Source organism: Rhinoraja longicauda, chromosome 32 (genome assembly GCF_053455715.1).
Source record: "Rhinoraja longicauda isolate Sanriku21f chromosome 32, sRhiLon1.1, whole genome shotgun sequence".
Lineage (NCBI taxonomy): Eukaryota > Metazoa > Chordata > Chondrichthyes > Rajiformes > Arhynchobatidae > Rhinoraja > Rhinoraja longicauda.
Window position 1 is genome coordinate 12,955,187 of NC_135984.1, and position 27,854 is coordinate 12,983,040.

At 43.0% G+C, this 27,854-nt stretch overlaps 1 protein-coding gene across 1 annotated transcript in view; it reads right to left on the minus strand.

The window, feature by feature from the left end:
- LOC144608654 (ubiquitin carboxyl-terminal hydrolase 2-like) overlaps positions 1-27,854 on the minus strand; it is a 116,151-nt gene that overhangs the window by 64,892 nt on the left and 23,405 nt on the right. The window contains 1 exon segment of the mRNA XM_078426633.1: positions 3,192-3,931. Coding sequence (XP_078282759.1) covers positions 3,192-3,931 — 740 coding nt within the window.

The following is a 27,854-nucleotide window of genomic DNA, read 5'->3' on the forward strand; positions in this document are numbered from 1 at the left end:
CATGTTAGCATGGAAGGCGGCTTTTTATAAAATTAACTACACTATCTCGCTGTGAAAGTAAAAGGAAAACAGAGCCACTGGACTGGAGACATTCACCAGTCCCATGTTCCTTTCTACAATATAGCGACCTCTATTGGAAACTCTGTGTCAATCAGCCCAACTCACCCCCTTTCCAAAAAACCAAGTGCTGGAGGAATTCAGCACGTCAGGCAACATTTGTGGAGGAATTCAACAGATGTTGTTTCAGGTCAGGAACCTTCCTCAGCACTTTGTTTTTCGCTCAAGCTTCTAACATCTGCAGTTTCTTGTGTCTCCCCTTGCCCAAATCCCAATCCAAGTACAATCAAGATTGAGGGGACTTAATGTTAAAGTTAAAACTAGGCAATTTATATTGTGATTAGGAAGTAAAATTTTCACTCTTGAATTTGCTCTCCCTCCAAAAACATGCCATGAATGTTGCGGGTTTAGATGCGAAGGGATCTCAAGGATGATATCGATAAGAAGGGTATTAAGAAACCTGGAGCAATGTCTGGTTTAATGGAGAAACAAGGAACTGCACAAGCTAGTTCCTTGTTTCTCGTTTCTCCACTTAACAATAGGAGTCAAAGTGCTGGAGTAACTCAGCAGGTCAGGCAGCTACCCTGGAGAACATAGTCAAGCAATATTTCGGGTCGGGATCCTTCGTCTGACTGAGATCAGTCTAGATGAAGGATGTCTCGCTGTGTCCTTCTGGGTGAATGGAGTTACGGTGGCATCAGTCATGACCTAAATAAATGATGGAACAGGCTTAAGGTGCCGATTACTTTTGTTTTTGTTTCTTTTTGATTGAGGCAATAAAAATAGGTTGCATTTCAAGGCATTAACAAGGTTGGTTTGAATTGCTACAGTTGAATCCAGTACTCAAGTCAGAACTGGGAACATGCAGTGACATTGTAATGTTCTGCCGGTCAAACCCATATCCCTTTCCTCTCTGCTAATGAGAAATGGTGGCTGTTTCAGATTTATCAGATAGCGTGCTGGAGGCAGAGCTGAATGTTTAATTCATGCATGGCCATTACTGACAGGTGAATGATTGCCTGGAATGTAGAACAAATCAGGACAAACAGAACCAAGTTAGATAATACCTGCCGGCCCCCTAATTTCACAAGTCCAGCCACTGTACTAATTTCAAAAGTCCAGCCATGGTCAGAGGCAATAAGATTTAGCTAACCGGACATCATTTGCCTCTGGAATTGAAAGCCCGTGTCACAAGGCTTGGTGTAAAATGGGGAAGTGGTACTTCATAAAGATGCCATTGTTCAGATCAGAGGTTCATTTAGACCTGACTGGCTACTCAGGTGATTTTTAAAGATTCCAAGGGGCAACATGAAAAAAATAGGCAGTTTTGTTCGCCATCCTCACCACACATTAAAAACCAGAAAGATAGAGAAGGAAGCACGTGAGAAACTTTCCTTATAAACTTCCTTGTTACCAGAAGTTTGCATCAATATACACAGATTTTATATTGATATATATTGGTAAATCTGATCGGAACTTTTTCCTTGGACATTTATCTGGGAACTACTGGGAGTCAAAAACTTCAGAGGGGTCTAGGGGGGAAACAGGCCCTTCAGCCCTTTGAGTCCACACAACCATCAACCACCTATTTATATTCATTCTATATCAAACCTATTAATACATTTTCCCCCCAGATGTAGTTAAGGTATAATATTCTGCACAATTCTTACACTGAATCTCGCAGCAAAGAGTAATGAATGCCTCAGTTTCCCTTCAAACACTGGTTTGGATTATTCGCCTGTTTAAAAAATAAATTTAAGTGATGGAAACATCACTTTGGTAGAAAATGACACAGGTAGCAAAAGGAATGAGGACCTGCAGAGAAAATGTAGAGCGCAGGGCAAATGAATAAAAAACAGGGCCTTGAGGGTCATAATCTCTGGAATAGTGCCACATGCTAGTGAGGTTCATGTTCTAAGTTGGAGCAAGGATGATTTTGGAGGTTTAGCCTGGGGGACAGAGTGCAAGTGATTCCTTCCTTCCCTCCCTACCCACATCTTGTTTGATGATCTTAGCTGATCAAGCTTTGAGTGACGGTATTAATACCACAGCAAAGGACATATTGTAATTTGAACTTTTTGGGGATTCTGGAGCACAATTCCCTCAATTGGATTGTTATCTGAGGTAAGGATAAATGGCCATCGACAGACCATGTGCAGAATGCAGGCCTTTGCAACCAAAGATTGTACTTTACATTGGATTATGTTTTAATTAACACGCTACAAGACCAAACCCCTGGTAAGGAAGGGAAATATTTGATAATCAGTCTTTAAACTGTACCTTACTATGTGCAATTAAAGAACAGACTTATATTGCACCTTTCATAACATCTCAGAACATTTTTCAAATATAGTCACAGCTGTAATTCTGGAAAGTACGGCAGCCAATTTATACCCTGCATGCCCCCACAAAATATAATGAGACATTGATTAATCTGCTTTTCTGATGTTGAATAAACATTATCGGGTCACTGGGAAGCAAGTTCCGTGTCTTTCTTCAACATAGTGTCATGGGGTGTATTACACCACCAGAGGGCAGAGACGGCTCTGGGTTTAATGCTACAGCCAACAGGTAATATTCAGAGTGCAGCATTCTCTCGCTATTTACTTAAACATCCACCAAGACCTTTGTGTCCAAGTCATTGGAATGGGATTTGAACTACAATATTCTGGCTAGGAGGCGAGAATGCGTAGTTGATTTAAAACAAAATTCTCCAGAAAACATTGGAAGCGGTCAAAATCTGGAAACAGAGTTAATGCTTCAGGTTGGGAAAGGTCACTCAGCAGAAGCTGCTCACCTTGCTGAGCATCGCCAACATTGTCAGTGGGTGCCCCTCCACCTCCCTGGGGTACGCTGACTAATCCATACCCACGCAAGCAGCACCACTCCCAGACATACTAACCATTAACAGTGCGTCTGTCAACTGCTGAACAAACTTACACATTGCAAATGTTTTAAACTTCCCTGCTTCTGAATGTGTCAATTCCCTTCAGAGGATTTTTTAAACAGTCTGAAAGGGCTGTGGGAAGAGATTCTGAGGAGGAATGGGCATATACATAAAAAGGTGAAAAATAAAAGCTGCCTCCCATTGCATTCACTCAGCAGTTTGACCCTTATGCCGATCCCAAACTTACTGGTGTGTCTCTGACGGGCGACCCACAGCTGCCGCTGCTCCCACTCCTCTCCCAGGCTGGGCTGAAGCGGTCTGTGCTTTTGAACGAGGCGGTTATGGTCTCTTGTGTCACACTGCGTGGCAGGCCATAAGCACCAGAGCCCTTGGTGCAGTAAGCATCTCCAACCTCACTCCTGCGGGATACCTGGTGGGGGTCTGCGTCGCGTCGACTGAGCGGGGGGCTCTTCACAGTGTTCAGCTGGTACGTATCCACCATGTGGAGGTTCAGCAGGTCCCGGTTCAGTTCCGTCTGACTGATGGATTTCCTTCGACTCAGGGACAACGCGGGCGATGTGTAAGTGGAAGGGCTGCTCCCCGTGCTGTAACCGTAGGTGCTGGAGTACCCTCCGCTTAGTCCAGCGGGGAAGGCCTTGAAGGGAGCCCGGCTCAAGCTTTCACTGCGTCTACTCAGCACTTCCGGCCGAGGGAGCTGCCGGCCACGGTCGACCTCCAGGGCGTATTTGTTGGCCGCCCTGCCCGAGTTGGCGCGGGGTACATAGCTGGGATACACCGGCTTGTAGAGCAGTTTGTCCTTGTCCATGTAGTTGGTGCCCAGATTGGGGCTGTAGGTGTGGTACGAGGAGCCATAGTGGGGGCTGGTGAAGGTGCTGCTCGAGTAGTTCCCGATCCGCTTGGTGGTGGACGATGAGACTCGTGACATGTCAACTTCGACCTCACACAGAAGGCCACACCTCGCATTTACTGCCGGTAAAAGAAACACACGTCAGACCTTTAAAGCATTTGCCCCCAATTCCCCTCACTCCCACCCTGCCTCTCTCGTGCAGGGACCAATAATATTCAGGGCGCTTGTTGTAATGCCACTTTCTGGCTAACACCCATCATCTTACACCTTGTTTGGGGAATTCCCCGACATTACCATGGACAATCTGAGCCACTCCAAGGCCCATAGATGCTGAGACCTGCCCAGCTCTTCACTCACTGGGACCACTCTGACTCCTCTCTCTCTGCAGCACAAGTTCAAACTTTATCACAGCATAAGGAATCCAACTCAAGTAATTTAGTAATTGAACAGTCTAACAGAGAGCAGGAAATGGACAGATTGTTGGTAAAACCCTCACTAATTTCTTTCAAGGAGGAAAACTGGCAGCACTCTTCAACCTGTCGGCATCTCCTCCTCACTGACCATCAATACAGGTGGATCCCAAGGCTGAGTACTTAGCCCCCTGCTCTACTCTCTTTACACCCATGACTGCGTGGCTAAACGCAGCTCCAATTCCATCTACAAATTCGCCGATGACACCACTGGTGTTGGCCAAATTACAGAGGGTGATGAGTCTGCTCACAGGAGAGAGAGATAGAACACCTGGTTGAGGAGGTGCTGCAACAACAGCCTCTCGCTCAATATCAACAAGACCACGGAGCTAATTGTTGCCTTCAGAAAGGGGAAGCTCAGAGACCACACAACAGTTTTCATGGGTAAGGTTGCAGTGGAGAGAGGTGGCAAAATCTTGTGCGTTAACATAGATGACCTGTCCTGGAATGAGCACATAGCTGTCATCACAAAGAGCACATCTGTGCCTCAACTTAGAATTTTGAAGAGATTCCGCTGGTCACTAAATAGTCTAATAAATTGTAGAAAGTATCCTGACTGTTTCGATTGGAGATACAGCATGGAAACAGATCATTCGGCCCACCAAGTCCACGCCGACCAACAAGCACTCGTACACCAATTCTATCCTATGCACGGGGCAATTTGTAGAAGCCAATTAACATACAAACCTGTACATCTTTGGAATGTGGGAGGAAACCAGAGCACCCAGAGCAAATCCATGCAGTTCACAGGGAGAACGTACAAACTCCGTACACACAACACCCATGGTCAGGATCAAACCCAGGTCTCTAGTGCTGTAGGGCAGCAACTCTATCACTGCACCACTGTGCTGACTGATTGCATCATGGCCTGGTACAGAAATTCCAACATACAGCCCAAGAGGTTGCACAGAATGGTGGACACAAAAAGCTGGCTGGCCATTGATGCTCACATCTCTCCAGGATCTCCCACTCTCCAGAGACATACAGGTTTGTAGGTTAATTGGCTTGGTATAATTGTAAATTGTCCCTAGTGTGTATCGGATAGTGTTAATGTGCAGGGATTGCTGGTTGGTGCGGACTCAGTGGGCCGATGAGCCTGTTTCTGCGCTGTACCTCTAAACTAAAAACATAAAGTATCGGACCACAGCAACAGGTTGACCCGCTTGGTCTATTTGCTTTATCCCTCTAGCCAATTACCTTCACGAAAGGATGGTCTGAAAACCTTTGAATGCGTTTTAAAGGATACTTGAAGTTGGAACATTCCGTTAGCCCTGTCCTATCGTCTACTAGTCAACCCTTTCTTGGCATGATCTGAACTAAACCACATTAGATGCAATGTCAGAATGCCTCTTCATCCTCAGATAAGCTGCCATTCTCCGTCACAAAAACTGCCGAAACCACTCTCCACGTTCCCAGGCTGAGCTGTCCCCATGTTCTCATGCAGCTCTGTCACCAACCACCCTCTTAAACTTGAGCTCCTCCAAATCTCTGCTGCCAGAATCCTAATTCATATCAAATGTTCTTCACCAGTTGCCCCTGTGATTAATGAGCTGCATTGGCTCACAGGTTAACAGCAACTCAATATTAAAACGACAGTCCTTGGGTTCTAATCTCTCCGCAGTTCAAACCTCCAAGCATCACAAACTCCTACAACCCTTCACCCCATCTGCACTTTTAAACTTTGGCCTATTATGCATCCTGCTCTTTCACACTCGACTGATGGAAGTGGAAATGAGGAAATGCATTAACCTGCCGACTGAATAGTTAGAATGAAAAATATACATTCTATATCCACATTTCTTTTTACATTTTAATATTTGAACTATTTAACAAAGCCCATATAATAAGCTGCTATAGAAGGCCAAGACACATGGGATCCAAGGCAAGCTGGGTAATTGGATCTAAAAGTGAGAGGAGGCAGAATATGGTAGAAGGATGCTTTGAAACATATAAGATTATTAAGGGGTTGGACACGTTAGAGGCAGGAAACATGTTCCCAATGTTGGGGGAGTCCAGAACCAGGGGCCACAGTTTAAGAATAAGGGCTAGGCCATTTAGAACGGAGATGAGGAAAAACTTTTTCAGTCAGAGAGTTGTAAATCTGTGGAATTCTCTGCCTCAGAAGGCAGTGGAGGCCAATTCTCTGAATGCATTCAATAAAGAGCTAGATAGAGCTCTTAAGGATAGCGGAGTCAGGGGGTATGGGGAGAAGGCAGGAACGGGGTACTGATTGAGAATGATCAGCCATGATCACATTGAATGGCGGTGCTGGCTCGAAGGGCCGAATGGCCTACGCCTGCATCTATTGTCTATTGTATATTGTTTTCTGATTAGAAGTCCCCAACTAGTGGTGTACCACTATTGAATGGTGGTGCTTGCTCGAAGGGCCGAATGGCCTACTCCTGCACCTATTGTCTATTGTTTTCTGATTAGAAGTCCCCAACTAGTGGTGTACCACACACAGGGATAGGAACAGGGACCCAGCCTTACAGCTCACAATATATGTTAACAACTTGGTTAGAGCGTGGCACAAAATCTATAGAATGGATGGATGTGAGAACATAGAGTGCAGATGAGATTCTCCAGGATATTGCCAGTGTGGAGGACTTTAGTTATGGAGAGAGGCTGAATAGTCTGAGCCTGTTTTCACTGGAGCAAAGGAGGCTGAAGGGTGACCTGAAAGCAGGCAAGATTATGAACGGCATAGATAGGGTTGATGGTCAATTTTTTTTTGTCCATGGCAGGGGGGGCTCAAAATTAAGTGGGCATAGATTGAATGTGAAAGGAAGGAGTTTTAAAGCGGATCAGAGAGGCTTCTTATTTATAACACGGAGAGTGACTGATACCTGGATGGTGCGGCCAGAGGTGGTGGTGGGATGAGATACAACTGCTACATTGCGAGGCATTTAGAAAGACACTTAAATGGACAAGGCATAGAAGGATGCAGTTCTAATACAGGAAAATTGAACTGTTATAGATCCACAGTAAGATCAGCATAGATATGGGGCGCTGAAGGGCCTGTGATGTACAACCCTGCGAGCATTTCTTAATAAAAGTGAGGCTAGAGCTCCATCTAATGGCCAGATGGAAACATGCAGAAACCAGAACAGGACTGATAATTCGCAATGTGCTGGATGCAATCAGAGGAACAAGAGTACTGATATAATGGCAGCAAGCTAGGGGCCGAAGAAGAGAGCACAAGGGAGTGGGGGCAAAGGGGAGAGCACGAGGGAGTGGGGGCAAAGGGGAGAGCGGGAGGGAGAGGTGGGAGAGCTACCCACCGAAGCACAGGAAACATATTAATCCCTACTTGGTTATTCTGCAGCTTGGTTTGTCAATTTAAAATGAACAATTCTACGCAGGGAAAATGTGCCCCACTGTTTTGGATTAAAGTATTCAAAATGTCTCTTCAGCCACCAAAACACTGCAAATTTATATGATTCCAATTCCACTTCCAAATCTACATGATTTTATGTGCAATGATGTACACAATTATCACAATTGTGATGCGGGAAACATGGTTACTGACTGAATAAATATGCCATCCACAGATAGTAACATGAAAACAACAATATAACTTTTTGTGTATGATGTTAATAAGTAAGGGCACAATGCACAATAGACCTAAGATAATTCCCTGCATTTATTTTAGGTTGTGCTGCAAAACGTCATGTTTGTCTGAGAATGAACAGCAAGCCTTGGTTTAATATTTATGGATAGGAAAGGTTTAGTGCGATATGGGTCAAGCCCAGACAAATGAGACTAGTATATGGGGATCTTGATCAGCATGGACAAGTTGCGCCAAAGAGCCTGCTTCCCTGCTGTAGGACCATTTTATTTGTTGGTACTGCTGTCAATATAACATTTCCTGATATGGACTGGCTTGGCAGACTAGATATGGGGAAAAAGCAGAAACGGGGTACTGATTTTGGATGATCAGCCATGATCATATTGAATGGCTCGAAGGGCTGAATGGCCAACTCCTGCACCCATTTTCTATGTTTCTATGTTTAGGATTCCTACATCTATATATTTACCAGAGGAAACACTTTTTGTTGAACGACTGTAACAAATCCTTTTAACACTGTAAAGGCCTTAACTGCATCACTTTCACCTTTCAATCTTCAGATTTACACAATGCTCCTCAGAATTTAAACCGACCATCCATGGCCTTCCTGCTATAAAATCAATGTCAGCTGGACTTGAGACCACAGATGAGGCGAGAACATCTATAAACTTCCAAAATACTGCTTGCAGAAGAGTAAAAACTCAAACAAAGCAGTTGGATCCAGGGATCACAGCTTCAATATGTGCTTTGAATAAGCCTTCTAGAAGTACCTTCCATCTCCAAATGTCAGGCAGAGAGCATGAAGCATTGTCCTGTTCTTCCTGAGATTCAAGTTAACTATCTGGTCCAGCAAGTTGTTCAGAGAAATGCCTCTTATGTTGGCTCTGAGTCAAGTGCGCGTGGGGGAGGCAGCGGAAGAGAATGACAGTGGCATAACCTGTCACTTTCAGCTGCAAGATACTGTGGAAAATGGGGTAAGTAGAAATACTGTTCATACACTGGGGAGCACCATTCAGGTGCTGTGCCCCTCAACTGGGCCAGTGCTGATGGGGCTTTAGTCTGCATCTAGCCTGGTCTGTGCCCATCCAGAGAATGTTTCTTGGAACAGTATAGAGGATGTAATTTTATCTAATTTTTGTTGCGTCTGGCACAAGGATGTCCTATGGGACAGTCCTTAGGGAGCTTTACTCAGAGTCTAACTCAAGCTGAACCTACCCTGAGAATTTGTACTGGCACTGATAAACACAGAAATAAATAAACAGGAATCAGTCCCTCTGAAGCTAATACAGAACTTTGCAGAATTACAGCACAGATCAGAGACTTTGCAGTACGTACAGAGAGAACAAAGTTTGGGATGAGGAAAACTGAACAAGTCGAAAAAACCTACTTCCATTTCTCATTCTTCTCTTGATTTCAGGCAGCGTGTTCATTACTTCCAACATAGCTAACCGGCTTCCTGTGGTCACTATGGCAACTATTTTGATTACAAATATCCCAGCCTACACCGCAGGACAACACAGCAGCTAGCATTTACAGAGAGAGGGGGAGTCATGTTTACAGGCAGGTCTGGGCTTGTTTGCAGTAACAAAATGACCTAACAAACATGCAGAGCGAAATACAGATGCAAGAATCAGCAATTGACACACACAGAGAAAAATAAACACAGACACCTATGCCCACAAATACAGTATATGCAAACACACAGTTTAAGAATGGAGAGCGGGAAACAGCTTTTCTCAACATCTACCATAATATATGGCAAGAGGATGGTAGACAATATAAAAGTACGACTGACATTGGAACTTTGACATTAAACCCCCAAAAAATTAGAAATACTCCATGGAGACTGAAAATAATTAACGTCTCAGGTGGATGTTCTTTCATCGGAGCTGTCACTGAGCTGAAGTGATAACCCTGTTCTGCTGTACACACAGAACAGCACCATACCCACACCCACACCGGGTTTCCGACCCACACCCACACCGGGTTTCCGACCCACACCCTGTTCCGCTGTACACACTGCCTGACCTGCTGCAGCTTGCTGCCCTTTATTATTTTCTCCCCGTGTGGGTGCAGCTAACAAACCATCAAGACAGTGATTGAAGATAGACACAAAAAGTTGGAGTAACTCAGCGGGACAGGCAGCATCTCTGGAGAGAAGAAATGGGTGACCGTGAAGAAGCCTGCCCTGCTGAGTTACTCCAGCTTTTTGTGTCTATCTTCGGTTTAAACCAGCATCTGCGGTTCCTCCTTACACAAGACAGTGATTGGCATCTTCTTCGTGGGGCTGGTGTGACTGGCATTGGTAAATCCTGGTTTGCAAAGTGGAAGATTTCAGCCAGGCTTTTGGTCTGCCCACAATCCACTGGCCCGTGGGTGGGTAGAAGTGTGTGGATGAACAAGACGGGGCGGGAGAATGCGTGTGGTGGACTCCTACTGGCTGTAGAAAGGAGTGGGGTTTGAACATTTACACACAGAATGAGAGTGAAACTAGACAGGCTGTAATTATTACAAAGCGAGTCGCAAAACGCTAGAGTAACTCAGCGGCCAGGCAACATCTCTGGAGAAAAAGGATAGGTGACCTTTTGGGTCAGCACCCTTCTGAATCAATCTGAAGAAGGGTCCCAACCCAATAGTTCACCTGTCCATATCGTCACCAGATGCTGCCTGACCCACCAAATTCCTCCAGTATTTTGTGTTCAGATCACTAATGGTCCTCAGAAATGAAAACTGCTGTCCTGATTGATTTAGGCTACAAATGACTCCACTTCCAGAGTGACATGGCTGACCCCCCAAACTGGTCAAGCAGGCAATGTCACGACATTGAACTGTTAATAACGACACTGCCCCCATCGTGCCTTTAAATTACTGGGACATAGTATACAGAACAGCACAAGAACAGGCCCTTTGGCCCACAATATATAGAAACTTATAGAAACTTACAAAATGGGGATCTTATAGAAACTTACAAAATTCTTAAGGGGTTGGACAGGCTAGACGCAGGAAGATTGTTCCCGATGTTAGGGAAGTCCAGAACAAGGGGTCACAGTTTAAGGATAAGGGGGAAGTCTTTTAGGACCGAGATGAGAACGTTTTTTTTTTTCACACAGAGTGGTGAATCTGTGGAATTCTCTGCCACAGAGGGTAGTTGAGGCCAGTTCATTGGCTATATTTAAGAGGGAGTTAGATGTGGCCCTTGTGGCTAAAGGGATCAGGGGGTATGGAGAGAAGGCAGGTACGGGATACTGAGTTGGATGATCAGCCATGATCATATTGAATGGCGGTGCAGGCACGAAGGGCCGAATGGCCTACTCCTGCACCTATTTTCTATGTTTCTATCTGTGCTGATGCCCAGATCATATCTCTCCATTCCAAATGAGAAGACAATTGTCAGAGATATAAATTCAAATCCAACCATGGTCATAGAAGATTTAAAATTCAAATTAAGTTGAATTTAATGTCATATGCAAATGTGCTATGAGAATCAATTGTAAATTGAGCAATTAGTTTAAATGGAAAACAACTTTAGTTTTTAAATGGACTGTGAAATCCAATTCACAAATACCCTTCAGGAAAGGATGTCTGTGAACATTACCAGCTTATATCCAACTCCAAGGCCAAGATAGATTTTGGTCTACAAGGATGAGATGCAAGAAATAAAGAGGCCTGTTGGCCCCTCTATACTACTGAATGGCATCATGGCTGATCTAGTCTGGGCCTCAATACTACTCTCCCAATCTCTCCTCGTATCCTTTTTATTTAAATGTGTGCCAATCCCAAACTTGAATATATTCAGTAAATCCAAATAAAGGATCTCTATCCAAATAAGAGCCAGGGTTTAAGCAAGAAAAGAATGCATGTGTCCTTTGATTACAAATTTTAAAAATGGTCTGCCCTTTCAAATATCCACGGCCATATTAAAATGTTCTAATCACTGGGTCGGAGGTACTGCTGCTGTTTCATTGCTCCAGCTCCAGATTCAGTCCTGATCTTCAGTGTGACCTGCGTAGAGTTTACATTTACCTTGAGGACACATAGGTTTCCTGCCATATCCCAAAGACATGAAAGTCAAGTAAATGCCGACTTTGGTTCATTTAGGGTCGGCACAGTGGCATAGCGATAGAGCTGCTGCCTTACAGCGCCAGGGATAGACATGGAGGTCTGGGTTCAATCCTGACTGACTGTGGGCGCTGTATGTATGGCGTTTGTACGTTCTCCCTGTGACTGTGTGGATTTCACCAGGTGCTCCGTTTCCTTCCACACTCCAAAGATGTACAGTTTTGTAGGTTAATTGGCTTTGGTAAAAAATATAAATTGTTCATAGTGTGTAGGATAGTGTTCGTGTTCGGGAAGCTAAGGGCATGTGCAAGGGAGAACACAATGTAGGAATACTAGGAAGTATGGAGATTGGGATTAATGGGATCACTCCCATGGGAACTGGCATGGATCCAGTAAACTAAAGAGCTTCCTCCTGTATTGCTATAAGAAAACTTCATTGCTATTGTGGTTCTTTCTGTACACAGATTGGCTGCTAAATTCACTACACACCAGTGGAAACAAAACCTCAAGACTTTTATCAACTCTACAACAATTTCCATTGATATAGCATTCTTAAATTAATAAAAGAGGATTACAAGAGTGCAGGCAAACAAAATTGACACCACGCCACATGAGATTGTGAACAAGTAACTAAAAGCTTGGGCAGTAAGTAGGTATTAAGCAGAACACCTACAGAAAGAGAGTGAGAATAAGAGATTTATGCAGGGAAATTCCAGCGATAGCCTAAGCAATCATGTGCTGGCACAAAGCGTGGTAGGGGAAGAGTATAGATCACTTTGAGAGTTGCAGGGTTGAGGAGGGGAGGGAGATAAGGTGCGGTAAAAGCTGGGGAGGACTGCAGGAACGAGGGTTTCAAAAGTTTGAGGAATTAACCTGTGTTTCAGAAGCCACCCGGGCAGCTCCAGCTTGACAGCTTGAAGTGGGTCAGTAAAGGCACACACTATCACAAGTGAAACTGAATCCCAGTGCTGCCCTGGTTCGATGGAATGATATTCAGTTTGAAGTAAGTGGAGCCGAGCAGTGAGTGCAGCCAATGGGAATATGAAACTGGAGCCTACTCCTTTTAAAACAAGATAAGAAAGATATTTCCTTCCAATTAACAACACTGCCCAATAGAATATTGTCCAAAGCTATTTTTACTACACTTTTATCTCAAACTTGTATAGGAAAATAACTGCAGATGCTGGTACAAATCGAAGGTATCACAAAATGCTGGAGTATTGCCTGACCCACTGAGTTGCTCCAGCATTTTGTGATACCTTCGATTTATCACAAATTTGTTCACTCCGTCCTGTGGGAGCTCACTGCCCCCCTCCCAGAGGAATACTAATGGTTCAGGTTCCACTGCTATTTAACCCAGCTGAACACGAGCTTAAACATTTACTGTTTTTGTATGGTATTGTACAGTGTAAGCTTCATCCTGCCTCAGACTATGGTCACACAGGCCAGCAGGGGTCACTGGATAGCCACATTATTGCAGCTTAAGGCACAGCATGGATCGTACATTAAACCCAGGCCTGTGCGCACACACAGCAGCTGATTCAAATCTTCATCCGAGCATTTAGTTTCACGTTCCAGTGAGGGAGGTAAAGAAGGGGAATGGACTGCAGCCAATGTCTGCTCACAGAGGCTTCGTTTCTGATTCAATCACTCTCCCTCAGCTGACAACATGACTGCAGAGGCTGCATTGGTTCCGACCAAATACGGGATCAGGAGTGGGAATGAGTGCTTGGGGCACTCGCCTGGGGAAAATGGTATGGAGGACTGACATTGCAAGCAATACTGGGAGCCACTGTCTTGTCAGAGGGGGAGTAGTGGGCGTAGAAAGCATAGGACATGGAACAGTACAGCACAGGAACAGTGCTTCAGCCCATGACGTTGATGACAAAGTTGGACTAATCCCTTCTGCCGGCACATGAACCACATCCTTCCATTCCCTGAATATTCAAGTGCCAATCTAAATTCATCTTAAAAGCCACTATCGTGTCTGCTTCCACCACCACCTCCGCGGAGCGTTCCATACACCTACCACTTTCTGTGTGGATAAACGTCTCACACATCCCCTTTAAACTTTCCCCCACTCATCTTAAAGCTATCTCGTCTTTGACATTTTCACCCTGGGGACGAGTTTCTGACAGTCTACTGCATCCATGCTTCTGACGTTCCAGAGAAAACAAAATCGAGTCTTGTCAACCTCTCTTAATAACGAATACCTTCTAATCCAGGCAGCAACCCTCCCTCTGCACCCTCTCCAAAGCTCCCACATCCTTGCTGTAATGTGTCCAAAACTGCACAGTATACTCTGAATGTGACTTGAGCAGTTTTATGAAGCTACACGACTTCCTGACTTTTATACTCAATGCCCAGACTAGTGAAGGCATCAGACCCCATGCCTTCTTTACCACTCTATCTACTTGTGAGCACCTGTCAAGGTTCTACATACTTAGACCTCAAGATCACTCTGTACACCGATACTGTTAAGGGTACTTTCCATTTGTTGTCTACTTTCCACTTACATTTGACCTCTCAAGTGCAACACCTCACAGTTACCCAAATTACATTTCAGTCCAGGTTATTTATATACAATCACATACATCAGGGATCCCAGTGAAGAATGGATGCTATACCTTGGGGTGGGGTGGGTGAATGCTCCTGGTGAGGGAAATGTTGGCTCTTGTTGAGTGTGGATCAGAGTGGACCACCACTGCATGCTAGACAGGGTAGCGTCGAGGCGTGCAGCACTGAGGATCAGAAGTGAAGGATGTCAATTTGCCTTCGGCACCACCTTACACTGCCTCTTTCTAAGCTGCTCCACAAGTCACCACACCCAAGACTGGAAACAAATCATGGCGACTTATTGAACTGAAATGATGGTGTCTTAGCCAGCCTTAACATAGGTGGGGCAAGTACCTTGTTCATACCCCCTGCACAATTTCTAACCTTGGTTTCACGGTGCTGCTATTTCTACACCTCCACACAGCTCCAGGACTCTGCAGCTTCACGACTTTAAGTAGCGCAGTTTTCCCCGTTGCCGAATGATTACCAACAGGGGAGCTGCAGCTGGCACAGGCCACGTAACCTTGGAAACAAGCTGTTGCACAGAGAGCGCAAGGCAAAAGCCAAAGTAAAGCTGCCGAAAACTGTGTGCTATTGTAACAGCGCCAAAAAGCTGGCATGGGACCTGGACCTAAAGTGAGAACAAACTTTTGTCAACAAGAGACAGGATGGTGGCTGAAGACTGAAATTCGTCAGAGAACATTCCAGAAGAAAGAGGTCAGGCTAGTTCCCACTGGAACTTCAAACACAAGCTACTCGAATGAAACAAGGCAGGTTAACAAGAGCAGGAATTCAGACTAGAACGGGCAGAGAATACGATAGGGTAGGCCAGAGAGTACAGGGGGAGTGGGGGGTGGAAAGAGGACGTGGGACAGCCAGAGCTAGGAATGGGGTGGAAGGAGGGGGAGTGGAAGAAGATTGGGGCGATAACACGTTGGGAGGACGAGAGGAAGGAGGGGATAGGGAGTGAGACAGGAAGAGGGAGGATGCGGGAAGGATGGGGAAAGCGACACAGTGGGTGAGCGCAGAAGGGAAGGAGAGTGCCCCACGGAGGGACAGCGCAAAAGAGAGGGAGCGAGAGCAATTGACAGATGAGCAAGGAAGATATCGTTTTTAAATAACTTCTGTGAGGACTTTTACGTTCAGAAGTAAATACTAACTTTCAACATCTCCCAATGTTCTGCTGCAAAACATTACCTGGAGACGAAAACATTTATTAAATACAATGCCTAATCCATCTCAGCAAAGCTGTAGTTAATATATTAACTCTATGCCATGATAAACTTAAATATGCTGGAAATACTCAGCAGGTCAGTCAGCTTCTGTGGAAAAATGAATCAGACCTATTGTGTCACACTAAAAGCCCCTTCATCAGAACTGGGATGGTGTGAAAGCAGATTAGTTTTCAATTGCAGGCGGACTGTGGGTGGAATAGATCAGACAAAGGAACAGGGCAAGGCCTGGGTTGCCATGGTGATGCACCATTTACAAAACTGTCTGATTGATAGATTACTAAGGGCTGGGAGGGAAAATGAAGGAACGTGAAGCATGTGAATTGAAGTCAGTACTGCCGCAGAGAATGGAAACCAAAAGGAACAGAATAAATTGGCAAGGCAGGTGCGTTTGTGATTTAGTGAACAGCCATGTAGTGGCGCAGCGGTAGAGTTACTACTGCCTTACAGCACCAGAGAGCCCCAGGTTCGATCCTGACTGATTGCTGTCTCTCTGTACGGAGCTGGTATGTTCTTCCTGTGACCGCGTGGGTTTTCAATGGGTACTCTGGTTCCCTCCCACATTCCAAAGACGTGCAGGTCTGTAGGTTAATTGGCTTCTGTAAATTGTCCCTCGTGTGTTGCACAGAACTTGTGTACTAGTGATTGCTGGTTGGCTTGGACTCGAAAGTTCAAAGGGCTTGTTCCATGCTTTATCTCTAAACATTAAACTTTTATTGCATGGAACACAAATGTCTTCTCTCAGTGATCTCCTCATGCCATGACCCCATCATTCTTCATATGTTCAAGGAGCCAAATTAGGCCATTCGGTCCATCTATTCAATCATGGCTGATCTACCTTTCCCTCTCAACCCCATTCTCCTGCCTTCTCCCCAAAACCCCTGATACCCATATTAATCAAGAACCTATCAATCTCCACCTTAAAAATATTTATCGACTTGGCCTCCACAACCTTCTGTGGCAATGAATTCCACAGATTCACCACCCTCTGACTAACGAAATTCCTCCTCATTTTCGTCTAATTTAATGCAAAAAACAGTCTATTGGAAGAACTCAGCAGGCCTGTCAGTATCTGTGGAGGGTATGGACAGAAGCCATTTCAGGTCAGTATCCTTCTTCAGACTGATGGAGTAGAGGGGCGATGGATCACTACCATCTCATGTTGTGGTCTCCTCCACACTGGAGAAAGTTGTGAGGAGAACATTTGTTTAGTCCACAGGTATGACCCGAGCATCCACTCACCTATCACTTTAATTCTGCATCTTACTGACACTCTCTGGACTCAATAGACAATAGGTGCAGGAGTAGGCCATTTGGCCCTTCGAGCCAGCACCACCATTCAATGTGATCATGGCTGATCATTCTCAATCAGTACCCCGTTCCTGCCTTCTCCCCATACCCCCTGACTCAGCTATCCTAAAGAGCTCTATCTAGCTCTCTCTTGAATGCATTCAGAGAATTGGCCTCCACTACCTTCTGAGGCAGAGAATCCCACAGATTTACAACTCTCTGACTGAAAAAGTTTTTCCTCATCTCAGTTCTAAATGGCCTACCCCTTATTCTTAAACTGTGGCCCCTTGTTCTGGACTCCCCCAACATTGGGAACATGTTTCCTGCCTCTAACGTGTCCAACCCCTTAATAATCTTATATGTTTCGATAAGATTTCCTTTTATCCTTCTAAATTCCAGTGTATACAAGCCTAGTCGCTCCAGTCTTTCAACATACGACAGTCCCGCCATTCTGGGAATTAACCTAGACTCCTGCACCGTTCCAACAGGTCAGGTGCAAGTTAAGCTCGAGAACAGCTCATCATTTTCAAATTGGCATGTTGCAGCCTTCTTGGCTCAAACGTCAAATTTAACAATTTCAGATAATTTGCTTTCTCTCTCTGCATCAGAACTGGCCATTGGTGCTGAAAGTTTATCCATTTACACGATTAACTTGTTTTTTATCCCTCCTCAGACGCTGCCTGATATGCTGATCATTTCTAACATTCTTTTGGTTTTAGGTCTCTTCAACAGTTCTGACCTGCATTTCACTGCCCTCATTAATCTATAATCAGACAGCTTTGTAAACAATGTATCACCCCCAGCAACCTTGGCCACATCCTACCAAAATATTTCCTCTGTCCAATGCATGCATCCCTGCCCTACACTCAACTGCAAATTACAACCAACTTATTTTTTCTTTTTTTTCAGTTCCTTTGAAGGAGTTTTGACCTGCTATTTTAGCAAGTTTTTCTTTTAACTGATGCTGCCTGAAATACGGGATGTTTGCAGAATGTTCCGTTTTTATTTCAAATTTCCAACATCTGCAGTTTATGATTTAGAATTTGCTTAATATTACAAATTGGTACAATTTTAATATTGACAATAATATCTGCCAGTGGGAAGTCTTCAATCGTCATCCATGCTTTTACTAATCAGGTTTATTTCCACATTTTAATCCATTATTCTTTGAGCAAAATGCATGTTGATATTACAAAATATATTGCCAACATCAGTCTTATTAATGTAAAAAAACAAATTTTGAAAAAGATCTTCGAGTAGTTCTTTGGTTATTATCTTTAGTAAGATTAATACGATTGTATAAAGAAATAGATCTGCACCCACTAGTAGCACTGTACACCAGTATAAGAAGAATGCACCAGTCTCAGTAATAGACTTGTATCCCATAATAGATTCATACTCACTAGCAATATTCTTTAGCATTTTAGTAAAAGACCTGAATCTGTTACGATCTCTCATCATAGTTCAATCACTTTGCCCGGCAACTGTCTTGAGGCTGAATCAGATCGTTTGTAACCATGGCATCCTCAAGATAAATTTCAAATCACATATTTACACCATCTTAAAAATGTCTTATTACATCTCCAGTGCTCTAAACCATTCTATCCCTCTTTCCACTAGGTACGCCTTTAAATCTCTCTCTCTGATCTGTTATTTTTTTATTAATCCCTGTCCTAATTGCTTTGGGATGCTGAAGGTGGTGCATGAATGCATGTTGCTTTACTGACAAGTACCCCAGCGTTACACCAAGACCCCTTTACATTCACCAGTACTCTACCTTAGTATTATGCAGTGTCAGATCTGATCCCACCAGTACTGCATTGCAGTGCTGCACAATGACTGATCAGTGCCGTACAGTTCTAACTACTTTCAGGTCAGGTACAGTACTGATTATATATGATGTTAAAACTCCTTCTTTGTATTTCTGGTTCCTGGATTTATCAAATCAATGTATACAGCATTAATGAATAGATGATGGAGAGACATGTAGATAACTGAGTGAATGCATGAAGACAAAAGTATGAAATTAAGGAGCAGAGCAAATTTCAGGAGAGGAGAAATTTTGTTTCATACAAATTCCCTTTATTATGCATCTGTGCACTGTGGATGGCTCGATTGTAATCATGTATTGTCTTTCTGCTGACTGGTTAGCGTTCAACAAAAGCTTTTCGCTGTACCTCAGCACACATGACAATAAACTAAACTAAACTTCCATAACTGGAATAGTCATGCTGTGGTAAGGCAACACGTAAAAATTAAAGAGTTCTACCTTTATGATCCATTCAGGACCAGGATTATGGAATCTGAGTGATGGTTCAGTGTCAGACTTGAGACATCAGAAAACTAATGTCACTGGAGACAATTAAAGGTGAACAAATGTTACCAAATGCGGCCTATCACCGAGGGATAGATATATTCATACACTCTGAACTCTGTTTAGAACAGTTCACATCTAACTTGTATATAAGTGACAACAGAAGCACAGATAGGACAGCCAAGCAGTGCAGCAGGTGGTACAGATCCAGTGACCCAAGTTCGGTCGTGACATAGGGCGGGGTTTGTGAGACGTTTGCATATTCTCTCTATAACCACTTGTGTCTCGCCTGAGTGTTCCAGTTGCATCCCACATCCCAAAGGCATGCTGGTTGATAGGCGAGTGTCAGGAGCATCAAGGTGAGAGAAGGGACTGATAGGGAAACAAGTCTGAGAAGAGAACTGATGGGAAGGCTCTGAAAGTGGGCATAGACTCAGTGGGTCAAATGTCACCTCCTGTGTCCCACGTCTGAATATTGAGGTCACCAAGAGCAAAACAATGTAAAGCAGAGAATAGTTTGACAGAAGGTAGACACAAAAAGCTGGAGTAACTCAGCAGGAAGGCAGCATCTCTAGAGAGAAGGTATGGGTGACGTTTCAGGTCGAGATCTTTCTTCAGACAGAGCGGCAGTGCAGTTAACAGAGAAAACAGAGCTACAGTACAGTTGGCAGTGATGCACAATCCCAACGTTAAGATATGTTCTGTAAAGCAAGCAGAAGAGGAAAAGAAATTCTATGTGCTGCAAATTACAGCAAGGACATCAGTTCATTGATTTATTTTTTACAAGAGAGGACCTAACTGTAATATTTAAAATTGTGAGGACACAGAGTTGGATAAAATCAGAACATAAAGGTTTCTCAGTCAGATCCACCATTCAGTTCTCTTTTCAAAGTCTCAGTATTGACTTTTAAATGGGTATTTGTGGGGTGGTCATTGGTGGTAGCTGGATATCCATATTTACCGGGAAAGCTTTATCCATTTCTTCACAGTGCATTCGATTCATAACAGTTCTAGACAGCAGGAACCATTTAAGAAAAAGAACACTTACATTACACAAAGTAATCTTTAATATTGAGACATAGCATTGACTCTTAGTGATATTTGAGTTTGAGGTGAATTATTGTGGGTGGCAATGACTAAAGAACAGTCATCATTGCACAAAGTCACAGTGAAGTGGGTGCAGTTCAGATCCAATTTTACAAAACCAGTTATCAGAAAACATTAAAAACAGTTTGATACTGATGCTTTCATCAGTCCTCTTGCTGCAAATGACAACATATAATTTGAGGCATGAGAACAGCCCAAGTATCTCCAGATTTACATCAGAGACAGTGACTTTATTACCTCCCTCCGCCACCACCAACCAAACTTTCTGGAACAGATTGTTCTGAGAGATCTGAACAAACGGAGATTTAGTATTCATTCCAAATCAGGACAAACATCCCAGACATATTAAACTGCAGAATCCAAGACATCAGACAAGCAAAAGTATGCATTCAGATGACTGTTAGCATCCTGTCTGAACCTTTCTTTATATAAAGAAGTACTACGAATCTGAAATTCCACCAGACTCACAACCCAATAATAGGTGAAGTGCAATGAATAACAGGATTCAGTAGGAAATCAGTCAGATGTGTTTGGATTCTGCAGACCGGATATTCTAATTTAACTTTTATAAATTTTAAATAAGCATCTTTTTTTTTACATGTAGAAAGTAAGCAAACTGTTTTGAACAAACAGAAACTATTTGTGCAAAGTAACTAACCCCATTATTTTTAAACTGTTACAGATATTTTGTGAATAAACAGATATTATCCCTATTTGCCAGATATCCACGACAAACTGAATAAATTCTAAAATGGTGAATAGTCAGAAGTGAAACATAGATTGGATTTTTTTTTTTTAAAAGGGGTTTTCAAATGGAATAACAAACTCCCAAAGATTGTTAGTTGAAATTTTTTTCAGAGTTTAAAAGGATGTTCAGAAGTTACAAGCTGAATTTAATCAAAAAACTTTGGTGCCTTATCGAGTAATAGTTTTTTGGGGTGTAAGAAAATAACTGCAGATGCTGGTACAAATCGAAGGTATTTATTCACAAAATGCTGGAGTAACTCAGCAGGTCAGGCAGCATCTCAGGAGAGAAGGAATGGATGCTGCCTGACCTGCTGAGTTACTCCAGCATTTTGTGAATAAATAGTTTTTTGGGGAGTCATTAAAGGACAGCAACCAATGTATTTGGGTAGTTTATATTATAGAATGACAGATATCCAGGATGTTTTGAGACCTTTTGGTGTAATAATCTTGCATAATATTCATAAGATCGCACTGTCATTCATAACTTGCTGCATTTGATCACTAAGAGTGTTGAATCTGTTCATTTTATGCAGATAAGTGCTAATTTTCTATTTTCTCTGCTGCACCTACACTCTAAGGCAGACGATTGAGGGTTAGAGGAATGGATGGAAACAGGCTACAGAAAAATATACTGCGTGTATTTCTTCCATATTCACTCACTTGATATTGTGCAATGATCCAACCAACAATTTCAGTAAAATAAAAACTTAAACACTCCTTGAACAGTTGCTAGATTGCAGGGAGCAAATCCAAGTAGAACCTATAATCTCTTGGTTGTCAGTTTCAACATGCATTCCCTGGAGATGTGTTAAATTTAATACGCCATTACGCTTTGAGTTCATATCCTAACCCTTTCTAACAATCAGGTTTAGCCAAGTGACAGATAAATTCCAAGAATGAATTATAAAAGCTAAAGGTGACAGTGATTCCTACAGCAAATCATTCAGCCACACTATTATTTTGCTATACAATAATCAATCTGATTTCAGAACAATTCAAAGGCCCATGCACATAGGTAACTCACAATATCTCTGAATACTCCCACATCAACACATCATACCCCAGCCTTAGTTGTACATCAAAAGAAGGGCCATTAATCTAATCTCATCACCAAAATCTCACACTTTCCATTCCTTTTTTTGTTATTAAAGAGAATCAGGTGACTATTTCTGACTCGCTGAACTCAGTTTCTCAGTTGTGTTAGATTACTCTCGATGGCATAGTGCCATGTCCGCAAGACAATTACGGTTTGATTATATTACTGTGTATCACAGAAGGAGCCATTCAGTTTATTAAACTGTGATGGCTCTTTGAAAGAGTGTTGCAACTCAGCTCAATCCTCTGTTCCTTTCCACTGGTCCTGCATTTGAACAAATATCAAATTTTATTTTTTAATTTACTACGGGATCTGCCTTCACCACTCATACAAGTGCTGGAAACATTTCTGATCATCTCCGCAACTTTGTTCAGCAATTGTCTTTGAATCTGTGTCGTCTGGTTATCAGTCCTTCCATTGTTGCAAATAGTTTCACCTTTACTCCATTAAAGCAGGTCAGAAATTCTGCTTTCAGTCTACTCACTGGCAGTGGCTCAGAAGGCAGTGGAGGCCAATTCTCCGAATGCATTCAAGAGAGAGCTAGATAGAGCTCTTAAGGATAGCGGAGTCAGGGGGTATGGGGAGAAGGCAGGAATGGGGTACTGATTGAGAATGATCAGCCATGATCACATTGAATGGTGGTGCTGCCTCGAAGGGCCGAATGGCCTACTCCTGCACCTATTGTCTACTCTGCTTAAAGGATATTAATCACATAGATTCCAATTATTCATAGTTCAAGTCCTTCATTCCTGATATTAATCTGTTTAAACTAAGCTCTTTTGAAATCTTAAGGTTTTGTCATCCTATCTCCAGATCTTGTTACTAATGGCTACATCACAAACATTTAGCCAAAAATGGGAAACATTTAGCAGCTTAAGCATAAGATGTGACCATTAGCTGAGGCCAATTCCAAGGTCATGCCCTTGTCATATGGAATTTGGCCTAAGCTTTCAACTGCATCAAATTTGCTAGTTCACAGGTCAATACCATTACATAAATAAAATGTAAAGACTCTTTCAGGAAGATTCAATGCAATGTGGCCTTCCACTTTATGCTTTAAATGATCAAAATCAAAACCAAAGGGCAGAGAAATAGTGATGCAGAAATTCCCTTACAAAATTATTTCTAAAATTCTCTTATTTGGGTCCTGATGAGACTTCAGAGTGTTAGGGTGACCCACGATGCTACTTTAACACTATTACAATTTATTGGCCAGTTTCTGTGCTCTTCCCCGTGCTCGCTGAAGTATGTACTCTCCATTCGGTGTGTGTTTTTAGCAGGCAGTGACATGACAAAGTGAGGCTTCTGTTAGTACAACTACACTAGTTTTTGGATGATGCAATGAAGCTTCTAAAAGAGATGGGACAAGATATATTTCAACTGACACGAGATTCAGCACATCAACAAATACTCCATGGAATTTCAATATAGGTACATCAGAAAGCATTCTAACCAATTGCATCACAGCTGGTTCGGTGATTCAAATGCCCAAGAATGAAAGAGTCTGCAGAATGTGCTGGTCATTGCTCAATCCATTATAGGTGCTGACCTCCCTACCATCCATACTGCATCAAGAAAGGCAGCTAATATCAAAGGCTCACACCAGCCTGGCCATGTTGTCATCTCACTGCTATCATCGGGAAGATGCGACAAGAACTGTTACCTCCAGGTTCAAGAACAACTTCTTCCCTTCAACCATCAGGAACTTGGCTCACCTTGCACAATTCCAATGACAACATTACATCAGAACTGAACTATTATGGATTGGATTAGAGAGAAGAAAGGTCTGAAGAAGGGTTCCAACCAGACACATCACTTGTTCCTTCTCTCCAGAGATGCTGTCTGACCCACTGAGTTACTCCAGCATTTTGTGTCCATCTTCCGAACTATAATGGATTTTTGTGCAAATGCTGCACTCTGTTCTTTGGACTATACTATTGTGGTCTGATTTCCTAGTATAACTGAAAATTCACTGTACATTTATTTGTTGTGTTGGTGCTTGGTGCAGTTAATGTGCCTGTAAAACTGCAACAAGTCAGAATTTAATTGTTCCGGGCGCAGTGCATATGACAATTAAACACTTAACTCTTGACAATGAATGGTCGTTAACAATGGGGATGGATTAGAATTAAGTGTAAAAGGCTTTTAACATTTGTTAGCAGAAACAATATCCTGTAGGTTGTGGAAAACCCATATTGTACTTGGGAGCAAATTGGTGACATAAGATCATAATTCAGAAGCAGAATTATGCCATTTGCACCATTCAGTCTGCTCTGCAATTCCATCATGGCCAATCTATTCTTCCCTCTCAACCCCAATTCTGCTTTCTCCCAGTAACCTTCCTAATCAAGAACCTATCATTCTCTGCTTTAAAAATACCCAAAGACGGCCTCCACAGCCATCTGTGGCAATGAATTCCACAGATTCACCACGCTCTGGCTAAAGGAATTCCTCATCTCCATTCTAAAGCTACGTCCTTTTATTCTGGGGTCGTGCCCTCTGGTCCTAATCTCCCACTACTACTTCTTCTTGCGTTTGAGGCAGCAGAGATTATGTAACGCCCTCCAGGCGCTGTAGCCAGTGCAATGTGCTGTGGTCGAGGGCCGTGAGGTCTACCCCTCCACCAGGGGGACGGAGGACAGTGCAGTCGAAAATGACGTGCGGCGCTGTTTGCTGGTCTGCTCCACACACGCAGGCTGCTGATGGAAGCAACCCCCAACGATGCATGTTGGCGTTGAACCGGCCAACCCCTGTGCGGAGCACCACTACTGAAAACTTTATTCAAGGTTAGTTTAGATTGGGATCAGAAGAGTGGGATTGGGAATAAGGCAGCTAATTATTTGTTAGCCTCAATGTTGACATGAACTGTTGAGCTGAACTGCCTGTTTGTTCAATAAAATATATTTCCATACATTTCTCCATTTCTTCCCCTGGTGCAATTACGGTTTGGAAAACAGAATGCGAAGAAATAGTATCCGATATGTGGAGGGTGAGAAAAGCCTCAGAGTGCAGGCACAGGGTAGGCTCTACCTTTAAGAGGCCTCATCAGCTGCTAAAAACAGTTTGTCACATAGTTAGCCGACACGATCACCTTTAGTTTAATGGTCGAGTAAAAATACTGACCATGCATATATGACGTGGGCGACAGAACAAAGCAGACGATAAGTCTGCAGGAATCACTGCCTGCTATTCAATGGTCCAGATGGAAAACTAACAGGATTTTTACTGGGAAATGAGTGTGCCAACCATCATTCTTTATAGTCCATGTCTACTCTCTCCAGACAAAGGGCGACTTTTGACACAAATTGAAAAAGTGGCTATTCATGTTCCTCAAAAGAAATAGTCTTTCTTTGGCTTTGCATTCCTTTCGTAGTTTGTAATACATATAATTATTTACACATTATCTTGAAAAAGGGTTAAAATGAAATTGTCCATGAAGAACTCTTCACCATTGATTGGTGTATACGTGACGTCAGTGAAAGTTAGTTGAAAAGACAATGCGTTCCTGGAGTGACTTTCACTTAGGATGTCCCAAAAGCTTTCACATTCAAGAAAGCATTTCTGTTCACTGGTGTAATGCAGAAAAGTAACCGTCTGTTTAATATGACAAGCTTTGGTCAGCACACAACAAAAGCTTTTCACGGTACCTTGGTACACGTGACAATAAACTACACTAAATCCACATTAACCAATGAAACAGGGAATTACCAAATAATTTGTCTAAGTGAAATTAGCTACGAGATAAATGTCCACACTATTTGCACTTTATACTGTTTTAACTGTTTCTAATTTTGTTTCTCTGGGTTGTCTAAATTTCTGTTGATTAGCTAATTAATTTATTGCATCGAAAGTCGCATTCCCAATCTCGTTGTACCCCTGTACAATGACAATAAAGTTATATTGTATATATTGTATTGTATTGTATTAGTCAGATCAGATTGTTAAAATTTTCCTCCTCTTTGAAATGTCATGATCCATTGAGTTGAAGTGAGTCCTCCGTTTAATGACTATCTAAAGTCAACACCTGGAACACTAAAGTTCATCCTCGGTTGGTGATTGAAATTAGCCCAAACTTTCATTTTTCCTCTGGAGGTTTGACTATTCTTGCAACCTCCACGTTGGGCTCCGATTCGCACCTTATCTCTATCACACCCGAAGAGGTTTCAGGCATGGAAAGAGTCAATCAGATGCCCTTTGACACTGTGTTCCCGCCTTCCTAGATTCTTCCATTGTTCAACCTGACTCTCCACATTCTCTCTTCTCTCAGCACCACTCTATTCTATCCACCGTCTCCTACTTTCCACCCTGTCCCAGACGTCCCACACTTTCACATGGTGCCCCACTTCCCCACACCCTTCCCCTGACTTTCTGCAACACTCTATCCTGCTCCAGCTTCCCCAACATCATTATATTTCCCCTGACTTCTCATATCTCTCCACTGTCCCTTCATGCACCAAACTCTTCCATTCTGGCCACAAGCTCTCTAAACCTCTTTGTAACCCAACTCATGTTGACAGCTCAGCATCATTTTTATCATTTTTGCAAAGTGTTGTTTTAATGTCATTCCAATGATGCATGTTGCAAGTGCAGCTTTGGAGGGGGAGTCGTACTGAGAAATGCGATGCATAGGATGTCTCAGATGTTCCCCGAGATCCTACCCTTAAATTCCATTAGGGTCAGTCATATAGCATGGAAACAGGTCCTTTGATAAAACGCCCATCCACATGAGTCCCACCTGCCCGTGTTTGGTCCATATCCCTCTAAATCATTCCTATCCGTGTACCCTCCCAAGTGTCTTTTAAATGTTGTGATAGTACGTACGTCAACTACCTCCTCTGGCAGCTTAGTCCATACACCCACCACCCTGTGATACAGTTGTCCCTCGGTTTCCTATTAAATCTTTCTCCTCTGTCCCCTGGTTCTTGATTTCACTACTCGTGTAAAAGACTGCATTTACCCTCTCTATTCCCCTCAGGATCCTATACAACTCTACAAGATCAGCTCTCATCCTCCTGCCCTCTTATAAGCTTAAGCAGAATAATTTTTAGATTGCAACTATTTCTGAAATGCATTTTGCTGTGTTTGTTTTGCAGACTGAGTGCATCTTCAGAATATCTATTTTCCTTTAGATTGCTTCCTAGGCACATACCGTAATTAATTTAAAATTTAATGCTGTACTCATCTTAACTAACGCTGAATTCCTAAGCCTCACACGCATAACAAAGTTGGCAATTTCATACAGGTTCGCTGTAGTATCCTGGTGTCAATGCTGATACTTGGTCGGCATGGGCAAATTGGGCCAAAGGGCCTGTTTCCGAGCTGCATGACTCACATGCTTGGCAGCGAATTGAAGCCAATCAGTAACTCGAGTTCATCAATATTTTATTGGAAGCTTTTAGATGACTATTGTGTTGCTGTGGAATTGAGATGAATATGACTTAACGGAACTCAAATGCCAATTGCAAATAGAGCCTTAACTAGACTGGCGAAGAAAAAACACTTGCATTTATATGGAGTCTTTCAAAACTTCAAGACATCCCAAAACACTAGAGGCAATAACATGTTGAAAGATGGTGTTTGTATCTCTTGCCACCCAAGTGGAG